Raw genomic sequence first — 12,951 nt, 5'->3', positions numbered from 1 at the left:
ATCAAAACAGGATCAGTAGAGTACAAGGAAAGAATCCTTAAAGCTGTTAGGGAGAACAAAACAATCACATATAAAGGAAAAGCAAACAGAATTACCCCAGACTTCTCAGCAGAGACCATGAAAGCAAGGAGAGCTTGGAATGAGGTATACCAAACCCTAAATAAAAATAACTACCAACCAAGAATACTGTACCCAGCTAAACTCCCATTCATAGCCGAAGGTCAAATAAAAGTCTTCCACAGTAAGCAAAAACTGAAACAATATATCTCCACCAAACCGGGTTTACAGAAAATCCTCAAAGATGTACTATACAGGAAAAATAATCAAGATCCCAATGCAGGCAGAGAAATGAACCTTAAATAGTAAACCAGAATATCAGATCAACAAATGGGAAGACACAGCTTTAACAAGATAGGGATAATGAAAGGAACAAATGATCATCTCTCAATCCTAACTCGCAACATTATGAACTTAATTCTCCAATCAAACAACATAGGCTCATAAGTTGGATCAAAAGTCAAGATCCATCTTTCTGCTGCCTCCAAGAGAAACATCTATCCAGCAAAAGTAAACATCTTCTAAATGTGAAAGGCTGGAATCAAATCTTTCAAGCAAATGGCCCCCATAAGCAGGCTGGAGTTGCAATCCTAGTATCAGACAAAATTGACTTGAAATTAAAAAAGGTAAGAAAAGACAAAGAATATTACTATATCCTAGTAAAGGGATCTCTCCTACAGGAAGATATAACCATCCTAAATATCTTCAAACCAAATATAGGAGTACCCAACTTCATCAGACAAACACTACTGACTCTAAAACCACTCATAGACCCAAACACATTGATAGTTGGGGACTTTAACACTCCACTATCACCTCTGGACAGATCAACATGCCAAAAACTCAACCTTTAAAGAAACCACAGAACTAAACAATTGCATAGACCAACTAGACTTAATCGACATCTACAGAATATTCCAGCCAGCAACAACAGAATACACATTCTTCTCAGTGGCACATGGAACATTCTCCAAAATAGATCACATCTTAGAGCACAAAGAAAATCTGTACTAATTCAGAAGTATCAAAACTATTCCCTGCATTTGCTCATACCACAATGGAATAAAATTAGAGCTCAACTCAAACAGTCACCACAGAAAATCCCACAGTTCATGGAGACTAAAGATCACTGCTGAACCCTCAGTGGGTCATTGAAGAAATTAAAATGGAAATTCAAACGTTTATGGAATTCAACCAAGATGAGGACACAAAGTACCAGCTCCTTTGGGACACAGCAAAGGCAGTACTCAGAGGAAAATTTATATATCTGAATGCATACACCAACAAACTGGTGAAACCGAAACTCAATAATTTAAGGAAGCACCTAAATTTCCTTGAAAGAGAACAACAATCCAAACCCTAAGTCAATAGACGGAAGCAAATAATTAAAATCAAATCAGAATTAAATCAATTAGAGACTAAAAAAAACATCAAAAGAATCAACAAAACCAAGAGTTGGTTCTTTGAAAAAATCAACAAGATAAACAGACCCCTAGCAAACCTGACCAAAAAACGAAGGCAGCACACTCAAATAAACAAGGTAAGAGATGAAACAGGTAACATCACCGCAGAAACAACCAAAATCAGACCACAATAAGGGACTATTTTGCAAAACTTTATGCCAACAAATTCGAGAACTTGGAAGAAATGGATGATTTCCTAGAAAAAATTCATATCCCCAAACTCAACCATGAAGATTTAAACCTTCTAAACAGACCCATATCAAGTATTGAAATAGAAACGGCAGTAAGTGATCTCCCATCCATGAAAAGCCCAGGTCCAGATGGATTCACAGCAGAATTCTACAAGGCCTTCAAAACAGAACTCACAACAATATTTCTCAAACTCTTCAATGAAATTGAAAGAGACCGTTCACTACCAGACACATTCTATGAAGCCAGTATAACCCTCATCACAAAACAAGGCAGGGACCCATCACGGAAAGAGGATTATAGACCGATTTCCCTGATAATCATAGACGCAAAAATTCTCAACAAAATTCTGGCCAATCGACTTCAACAGGTCATCAAAAAATCAAACACCACAATCAAACTGGATTCATCCCAGGGATGAAAAGTTGGTTCAATATATGCAAGGCAATTAATGTATTCCACCACATCAACCTGAGAAAGGTAAAGAACCACATGGTTATATCACTTGATGCGGAAAAAGCATTCAATAAAATCCAGCACCAATTTGTGCTAAAAGCCCTGGAAAAACTGGGATTCCAAGGAACATTCCTGAATATAATCAAGGCAGTTTATGACAAACCAACAGCAAGCATAACACTAAATGGTGAAAAACTAAAGCCATTCCCTTTGACAAAACAGGAACAACACAGGGATGTCCACTCTCTCTCCAGCTCTTCAACATAGTACTAGAATTCCTAGCCAGAGCAATTAGGCAGGAAGAAAATATAAAGGGGATCCAAATAGGAAAAGATGAAGCTAAACATTCTCTCTTCGCAGATGACATGATCCTATACCTAAAGAAGCCCATAGACTCTACCCCCAAGCTACTAGAGCTGATCCAAAACTTTGGCAAAGTTGCAGGATATAAAATAAACCCTCAAAAATCAATGGCCTTTCTCTATGCTAACGACCCGAAGACTGAGGCTGAAATCACGAAAGTAACTCCTTTTGCACTTGCTTCAAAAAACATAAAATACGTGGGAATAACCTTAACCAAAGAAATGAAAGACCTCTATGATGAGAACTTTAAAAACATGAAAAATGAAATTAAGGCAGAACTAAGGAAATGGAAAAACTTCCCATGATCCTGGATTAGGAGGATTAATATAATCAAAATGGCAATATGGCCAAAGGCTAGCTACAAATTCAAAGCAATACCCATTAATATCCCAACACCATTTTTTAATGAAATAGAGGAAACAATCCAGAAATTCATAGGGATCAATAAAAGACCTAGAATAGCAAAAACAATCCTAAGCAGAAGGAACAGGGCTGGAGGAATTACAATGCCCAACTTCAAGCTGTATTACAAAGCTATAGTAATAAAAACGGCTTGGTATTGGCACCGAAACAGGCCTGACGACCAGTGGAACAGAATTAAAGACCCAGATATGAACCCACAGAATTACACCTACTTAATCTTTGATAAAGGAGCTAAAACAATAGTTTGGAAGAAAGATAGCATCTTTAACATATGGTGCTGGCAAAACTGGTTCAACACATGCAACAAACTAAAACTAGATCCTTATATATCACCCTGCACCAAAATCAATTCCAAATGGATCAAAGCCCTCGAAATCAATACAGACACCTCGAAAACACTAAAGGAAGGAGTAGGAGAAACACTTGGGCTCCCTGGCGCAGGACGAAACTTCCTTAAGAAAGACCCAGAAAGGCTACAAATCAAAGAAAAGATGGAGAAATGGGACTGCATCAAACTGCAGAGCTTCTGCAGGGCAAAGGACAGAGCTCAAAAGATAAAGAGAAAGCCCACAGATTGGGAGAAAATCTTTACCGGCCAATCAAAGGACAAAGACCTAATATCTAAAATATATGCAGAACTAAAAAAATTACTTTCCTCCAAAACAAAACCACAAAGAACCAATAGCCCCCTCGTCAAGTGGGCAAAAGACTTAAAAAGAGACTTCTCTGATGAGGAAATGAGAATAGCCATAAGACATATGAAAAAGTGCTCTACATCACTGGCCATAAAAGAAATGCAAATTAAAACAACATTGAGATTCCATCTCATCCCAGTAAAAATGTCCTATATAAAGAAACTAACAGTAACAATTGTTGGAGGGGATGTGGCCAAAAGGGAACCCTACTTCATTGCTGGTGGGAATGTAAACTGGTTCAGCCACTCTGGCAAGCGGTATGGAGATTCCTCAGAAGGCTAAACATAGAACTCCCCTATGACCCAGCAGCCCCACTTTTGGGTATCTATCCAAAAGAACACAAACAAAATCACACTACAGCCACCAGCACAACAATGTTCATCACAGCACAATTTGTCATAGCTAGAATATGGAACCAACCCAGATGCCCCTCAGTAGATGAATGGATCAGGAAAATGTGGTACATATACACAATGGATTTTTATGCCTCTATCAGAAAGAATGACATTGTCCCATTTGTAAGGAAATGGAAGGACTTGGAAATAGTTATACTAAATGAAGTGAGACAGACCCAAAGAAACATGGACTCTATGGTCTCCCTTATAGGAAATAATTAGCACAGGTTTAGGCAAGTCACAGCAGAGGATCACAAGAGCCCAATAGCTATACCCTTATGAACACATAAGATGAGGCTAAGTGAAATGAACTCCTTGTTATGGAAACAAGTGTTATATAACAGTTGTAACTACTTTCAATGTGTCATGTGTAACTGTAGCTTCTGTTATTGATGATCTTCTTGTATCACCCTCCTGTGGTTGTACCTACACTATCTCTGTATCTTATGTGAGTATATTGGAAACTGTGTATACTGGTATTAGAACAAGGAAATTGAAAGGGAATACCAAAATAGAGACACAGGGTTAAAAAAAAAAAAGACAAACAACTACAAAAGCAATACTTGCAAAACTGTTTGGTGTAAATGAACTGAACAACTCATGGGGGGGGGGAACGGGGGAGGGGGGAAAGAGGAAGGGGGTAACAAACAGTACAAGAAATATATCCAATGCCTAATGTATGAAACTGTAACCTCCCTTTAATTCAGTTAGATAAAACTTAAAAAAATTAAAATAAAAACAAAAATACTAAAAAAAAAAAATAAGTGGGAGGGAAAGTGGGAGAAAAATGAGGAAACAAGTTTGACAAGAAATGTACTCACTACCTATATATGTAACTGTAACTCCACTGTACATCACCTTGGCAATAAAACTAATTAAAAGAAAAATAAATAAATAAAATCCCATACTGCAAAAGTGCCTTAGAAGAATAAATCCCAACACAGAAAACAATGAAATTGTGAATGAAATGTAAAACTGTACATCGCTTTTAGAAAATAAGAATCTTAAAACAAATAGCCAGTAGAGGAAACTCCACATGTTTAGCTTAAAGGACAGTTGATAAGATACATTCAGTGAAACGAAAAATGAACCTGAATGAACCATTATTTGAACCCAAAGAAATTACAAACAAGTAAAAACAGGAATTTACTGAGAAGCTAGCTGAAAGTTCAAGTGAAGACAATAAAGAACTATATATGTTTAAAAAATAAATAGTTAAAGGAGATTAAAGAAGTCGCAAATAAACTCATTAAGTGAAGTCAATGTAAAGCAACAAAAAGGATCACAATAAAGAGATGGAAATCCCAGAATACAATTAAACTTCATGTCAAGGCATGAAAAATAAAATAGAAGGCTTCAAAAATACTACAAATGATGAAGAAGGAAAATGTGGGGCTTGAACAAAAATTTTAGATATAGTAGAAATAAAGAAAGGAAACATACAAAAATGCCATGTGGAAGCAGTTTCTAAGAACTTAATTAAAAAGAACAAATTTATATCTTATGAATACTAAAAAGAAACTCTTAAGAGGTTTAAGTAACACATTCATCTTTCTCTTTTAATAATAAAGATGTATTAGCATGTACCACAAAATGATACATAGTAATTTAAGCAAGATATTTACTATTTATCTTTTCTTCATACTTTTCATTTAAAGGACTTATTACAAAGATTAGGATATAGTTGATGTATATATACATTGAATTATTCTGCAAATTCAAGGGAAACATGTCTCTTGAAAAAATTAAATTAAAAACTTTAATTTAAGCTGGGCACCAGTGGCATGGGGAGGCTGAAATCTGAGGTTTGAGGGTAGATGCCAGTCTGGGCAGGAGTGTCTATAAGAGCCTTCTCTATGATTAACTACAAAAAAGTTGGAAGTGGAGCTGTGGCTCAAATTCTAGTGCACTAATTAGCCTTGAGCATTAATTCTAGAGTATTAATTAGCTCAGGGACTGCATACAGGCTCAGAATTCAAACCCCGGGACTACACACACACACACTCACACATTTAATAAATTTCAATTCTCTGTTTAATAATGTTTCTACAATAAATAATCCAGTTTTTAAAGTATTTTCTGACTTTTAGCATCCTTAATCAAATGAACAGTACTTGTAATCATATATTTGAAGGGCATATCTCTAGCCCATGTCTCTCGATGTTGGGTAAAATGAATTAAAAATATTTAAACCAACTAAATAAACCCATATCTGGTCCTGAAATAGAAATAGCATACAAGAAAATCCCTGGACCAGATGGATTCACAGCTGAATTCTGTAAGGCCTTCAAAGCAGAACTCACACCAATACTCCTCAAACTATTCAATGAAAATTTACTACCAAACTCTTTCCATGAAGCTGGCATAACTCTCATCCACAAACCAGACAGAGACTCATCAAAGAAAGAAAATTATAGACCCCTTTCTTTGATGAACAGCAATGCAAAGCCTCGCAACAAAATTATGGCCATTCAACTTCATTAACACATCAAAAAATTATACAGTATGCTCAAATGGGATTCATTCCAGGGATGCAAAGCTGATTCAATATACACAAGTCAATAATGTGTTTCATCACATCAATAGGAGCAAGGAATAGATTGACATGATCATCTTGATAGATTCAGAAAAAAATTGACAAAATCAATCACCCATTCTTCAGAAAAAGCATTTGACAGGATCCAACACTCATTTAAGATGAAAACTCTGGAGAAACTAGGAATCCATGGAACATTCCTCAAAGCTGTGCATGACAAACACACATAAAGCATTATACTTAATGTTTAGAAGTTAAAGCCAGTTCTTCTGAAATCAGGAATGAGAGAAGGATGTCTGTTCTCTCTACTTTTCTTCAATATAGTATTAGAATTCCTAGCTACAACAATCAGTCAAGATGCAAATATAAATGGGATCCAAACAGGGAAAGTTGAAATAAATTTCTCCCTCTTTTTAGAGAACATGATCTTGTACTTAAAGCACCCCATAGACTCCACTCCCAAATTACTTGAGTTGATTAAAAAATCTGGCACAGTAGCAGGATAAAAATTAACACTCAAAAATAAATGGTTTTCTGTATGCCAGCAATGAGAAGAGCAAGGCTGAAATCAGGAAAGCAACTCCTTTGTAATAGCCCTAAAATATAAAATAAAATACCTAGGAATTAACCAAAGAAGGGAAGTCCTCTATGATGAAAAATTTTAAATCATGAAGAAAGAAACTAAAACAGAACTAAGGAAGTGAAGAAATCTCTCATGCTCATGGATTGGGAGGATTAACATTATGAAAGTGCTAATATAGCAAAGGCTATCTACTAATTCTATGCAATATCTATCAATATCCCAACATCATTTTTTTTTTTGGGGGGGGGCCAGTCCTGGGCCTTGGACTCAGGGCCTGAGCACTGGCTTCTTCCCGCTCAAGGCTAGCACTCTGCCACTTGAGCCACAGCGCCGCTTCTGGCCATTTTCTGTATATGTGGTGCTGGGGAATCGAACCTAGGGCCTCGGGTATACCGAGGCAGGCACTCTTGCCACTAGGCTATATATATCCCCAGCCCCCCAACATCATTTTTTAATGAACTCAAAAAAGCAATCCAAAAGCAATCCTTAGCAGAAAGAATAGTTCTGGAGGAATATCAATACCAAAATTCAAAATCTATTCCAGAGCTATAGTAATAACAACAGTTTGGTACTGGCACAAGATCAGGCCTGAGGACCAATGGAATAGAACCAAAGACCCAGAAATGGATCCACAGACTTATGACTCCCTAACCTTTGATAAGGAGCCCCCCTCAAAAAAATAGGATGGAAGAAAGACAGCCTCTTCAAAAAAAGTGGTCCGGCAAAATTGGTAAAACAGTTGTAGAAAACTAAAGTTACATTATGAAATATCACCCTGTACCAGAATCAATTCAAAATGTATCAAAGACCATGAGGTAAAAGCAAAGTCCATGAAAACATTATAGGAAGGAATAGGAGAAACACTAGTTCTCCTAGGCATAGATTGAAACTTTCTTAATAAATACCCAGAAACACAACTAATCAAAGCAAGGTTGGACAAACAGTATTCCATTAAACTTCAGAGCTTCTGCATTGCAAAGGACATAGCTAGCAAGATAAATAGGATGCCCACAAATTGGTAGAATAACTTCACTAGCCATACAATGGACAAGAGCCCCCCATATCTAAAATTCAGTTAGAACAAAAAATAAGTAAATCCCTCCAAACAAATCCTCAAAGGAAAAATAATCAATTAATAAGTGGGCTAAAGACTTGGAGACTCCTCTGAAGAGAGAATAAGAATGGCCAATGGCTGCATGAAGAAATGCTCAACATCTCTGGCCATAAATGCAAATCAAAACAACATGAAATTCTACCTCACACAATTAGAATGGCCGTTATCAAGAAAACTAGTAACAACAGATTCTGGTGGGAATGTGGCTAAAAGAGAATGTTACTACCCTATTGGTTGTAGTATGAACTTGTTCAAAGACTCTGGAAAGCAGTATGGAGGTTTCTCAAAAGACTAAACATGGAGCTATGACCCAGCAATGCCATTCTGGGAAGTTACCCAAAGGATCACTAACAAGACCATATTAAAGCTACTAGCACAACTATGTTCTGCAGTATTATTTACCATATCTAAATATTGAACCAACCCAGATGCCCCTAAATAGATGAATGGAACAAGAAAATGTGGATTATGTACACAATGGAATTCAGAAAGAATGGCATTGTCCTATTCATACGGAAGTGGAAAGACTTGGAAAAGTCATATGTGAAGTAAGCTGGACTTCAAGAAACATAGATTTCATGTGTCTCTCATTTGTAATAATTACTGTATTTCTAGGATAGTGCTAGCAGAGGATCACAATAGTTCAATAGCTATGTACATATGATCATATAAGATGATGGTAAGTGAAATGAACTCCAAGATATGAAAGTAAGAGGTTTTCTTTGTTGTTGTTTTTAATGAACTACTTGAAGTTATTTCTTTAATCTTTCTTTTTTTTTTCCTATGGTTTATCCCCTGTTGTCACTATATTTGATTTTGGTACTGTATGTATTGTGTTTATGAATAGCTGAATTAGGGAAGGGAAAGGCAACAATAAAATGGTGAGACAGAAGACAAATGTCAAAGGGTGAACCAATGCAACAGCAATACTCACAAGACCATATGTTAGGAATTAACTATACAACTTGGGGCGGGGTGGAGGGGAGTGAGACAGGGAGGGGAGGTAAATGGGAGAAAAATAAGGGAGGGGATGACAAGTATGACAATAAATGTACTCACCACCTTAAATATGTAACTCTAACCTGTCTTAATTAAAAAACAAATTAAAAATTAACTTTACCCAGACATTTGGTTTCAGATCCACTCCAAAGACCAGAAGAAAGGCATTCCCGCACAGCTGACCCAACAAGCATGAATCCTGAATCACAGGTAAAGATAGCTGTGGAACCATAGGAGGTTTGCGTTCCAATCTTGTTTCCATTAGGAGGTGTGGGTAAGTCTCCACAGGAAATAACTTAGAAAGAAGAAATGAAAAAAATAACTCTTTCAAATGCAACCAATACATACTTGATCGATGAGGAAAAGGCTTCGAACTAATTAATTACATACACTTTAACAATATGATGGCTTTTTCAATAAAATCAGATTAACTAAGAGCCCCCCTGGCCCCTAAAAATGTATCAAGGAAAATAACTTCAGCAGATTTCTCTCACTAAAAAGATCTTGTGCAAACTTTAAGAAGCTAAAATTTTATCCTAATTTAAGCATTACATAATGTATGCACATATCAAAATAACACATTATTTTATCAGTACATTCAATTCCTTATTGTTTAATAATGATCAAGTAGAAGATTTGTCTTTTGACTTGTCTAAGCTAGTTTCCTTATATATAAGTACTACATAAAGAATATATGAAAAAAATCTTTATAAAATAATTTTACAATAGAAATATTTATATTAAGTCTTTATGTAAAACAATTATTATATGTAGATGTATATATAATATTTCATTTTCACAGAATGCCTCAGTATCTGTCATGTAAGGAAGGCATATTAACTGATTTGCTCAGTCATTCAGAAGTTATCTGTTATAATTCCTTCATTAAAGAAAAAAACAGCTAATGAAGCATCATTCTTGGATAAACACAATAATAGCTAACATTTATTGCTTCCTATGTAACAGGCACTATTATTAGCACTTTCAGTTATTTTCAGAACAACTTCTGAAGTAGATACAACAGTTATCAGAATGATTTTAAGTGATCCTGGACACAGAAAAGTCAAATAAATTTAATAAGGTAACAAAGCATGTAAACAGATCAAATTTAAAATTGACAGTGTAATTCTAGAATCTAAAATATATCCATTGACTCATAAAATTCATTCTTTCTCAGACTATGGCTTTCAGTTTTTAGTTTTGATATCTCTTACATGACCAAGTTGATAAATGTTAAATAAATGCATAGAAAGTTTAGAGCATACTGCAGGTACCAGTGGCTCACACCTGTATCCTAGCTACTCAGGAGGGTGAGATCTGAGGATGACAGTTCAAAACCAGTCCAGGCAGAAAACTCCCTGAGAGTCTTATCTCCATTTAACCACCAGAAAACTGGAAGTGGCCCTGTGGTTCAAAGTGATAGGGTGCTATCCTTGAGCTGAAGAAGTCAGTGAGAGCACCCAGGCCCAGTGTGCAAGCTCCAGGACTGACAAAAACAAAACTTTAGAAAATTAAATATAATTTTGAAAACTATTTTTAAAATTTTAATTAAACAGTACAATCATCTTTTAACATATGACAGCCATAAAGTTCTATCCTGCTATATAGATTAGGTAAACCAAAAACCATAGAAAATGCATAAATAAAATATGAACAGGTTCTTATGCACTTTTTTCAACTAAGTGAACTATCTGCTATATTACACTTCTGAATCATCATACATTTATCACAACTCTTTTTTTCCTTATTTAAATATTATAGATGTCTATACTCTATGATATACACTTTTTGGATGCAAATGGAAAAGCTGAATCTTCAGAATAGCATGTCTTTTAGACAAAAGAAAATATATAAATAGAGTAAATGCTTTTCAATGGATTGCAACCTATTTCATTGGAATTTCCTGAGTTGAGACAGGTTGTTTGTATTAAACCCTGGCTCTTTATGGAAATATGTGGAAGTAAACTGATTTATTACTGTTCATTTATACTCATTAGGATTCATTGAACTCCTTATGAATCTTATTCCAATTGGTACTTCAAATATGTCCTAGAATTAAACTTTTACAACCACTCTACCCAGTAGATGCTATTTTAATTTATTGTTGAGGAAATCTGGGATCGCAGAGACTAAGTATTGTATAGAAAAGCAATATAATATGTTTATATCTGTGATTAGTTTCATTTTTGTTTAATATGAGCTTAATATATATATATAAATAAATGCTAAAATTAGTGTCTACCAAATTGTAAATCCATGTGCTTTTCTTTCATCAATGTTTACTAATAAAATATATTTGAGAAGCTTTAATATGTAATGAGATAATCACTTTAATCTTATTATCTAGCTATGCATGGTGGCATAAACCTGTAATACCAGTTACTGGGAATACTTAGGTAGGAAGATTGCTTGAATCGAGATATTTCAGGCCATTTGAGTAATATAGAATGACCCCTGTTTTATCAGTGAAAAATAATAATAACATTATTCCTTTCATATATTTGCAAACAAGATAAATCAATAAAGCAATATGATCACCAACCATAATTATGGAATACATTTCAGAGCAGATCCTTACTTTGGCAGTATGGTCTTTCATTTCTCCAGCTCCAGGTACCATTAGCAAGGCACTCAATAGAAGCAGGACCTAGTCCGTGATAACCAGGGTCACAGCTGAAAACAACTTTAGTTTTGTATTCATAATGTGATCCATTCACAATTCTCCATCTTCCATGTTCCAAGGTGAAGGAATTGATGCTTGGACATGTAACAACTATGCAAAAGACAAGAACACAAATTCCTGAAAGTCAATTGTATCTGTTCCATATCTTAACTCTACATAAACATGCACTTATTTCTGTATATATCGATGCCTTAATTAATTTATTGTCATGATGTCTTTAGTATTTATTTTCTATTTCTTCTCCATATAAATCTTTTCTAATTGATCTAGTACTGAATTTCCCTACATAGCTTGCATTTACAAAATCCTGCTTTTTATCAACATTATTCTCCTATAGAGTCCCAACTACTGCACTTATTTTTATTTCTAATGTTATGTGTTTGGAACATTTGTAGCAAATTTGTTTGATGTGAATATTTTTATATGCAAGACCTTTAACACAAACTGTGATTTATTCAATATTTGTTCAAGCAATATTTGTAAGCAAAAAAAAATGATAACGAAATACTTATATAATAATTGCAAATAAAATAGCCCTAACTTTATATGAAACCACAACAAATTTGAAATGTTAAAATGGAGACAATTGAACTATAGGTGAAAAAAACACGAAGATTCTTTTTAAAACTAACAGTTTTAACCAACAGTTCTTTTGTTGTCAATTTCCTTAGTAGAAGTATTTCCAATAATCATGTAATATTCACTAAACTACTAAAATAGTACCGACAGGGGCTGGGGATATAGCCTAGTGGCAAGAGTGCCTGCCTCGGATACACGAGGCCCTAGGTTCGATTCCCCAGCACCACATATACAGAAAACGGCCAGAAGCGGCGCTGTGGCTCAAGTGGCAGAGTGCCAGCCTTGAGCGGGAAGAAGCCAGGGACAGTGCTCAGGCCCTGAGTCCAAGGCCCAGGACTGGCCAAAAAAAAAAAAAATAGTACCGACAGCAATGGAAAATATTCTAGGTGTTAATAACCTGAAGAATACTGAGAAAG

The 12,951-nt window shown here is 35.3% G+C and overlaps 1 protein-coding gene across 3 annotated transcripts in view; it reads right to left on the bottom strand.

Annotated features, from left to right (window-relative positions):
- Positions 1–12,951, bottom strand: part of Csmd3 (CUB and Sushi multiple domains 3) — an 860,328-nt gene that overhangs the window by 56,049 nt on the left and 791,328 nt on the right. For 2 of the 3 annotated variants that reach the window (XM_048358905.1, XM_048358908.1), the window contains 2 exons: positions 11,852–12,046; positions 9,395–9,568 (listed from right to left, as the gene is read on the bottom strand). In XM_048358905.1, the coding sequence (XP_048214862.1) occupies positions 9,395–9,568; positions 11,852–12,046 (369 nt within the window). The remainder of the gene's footprint in view (positions 1–9,394; positions 9,569–11,851; positions 12,047–12,951) is intronic. The other variant, XM_048358906.1, reaches the window with a different exon arrangement.

Source organism: Perognathus longimembris, chromosome 12, assembly GCF_023159225.1.
Source record: "Perognathus longimembris pacificus isolate PPM17 chromosome 12, ASM2315922v1, whole genome shotgun sequence".
NCBI lineage: Eukaryota > Metazoa > Chordata > Mammalia > Rodentia > Heteromyidae > Perognathus > Perognathus longimembris.
This window is presented reverse-complemented; position numbering and strand designations above follow the sequence as displayed.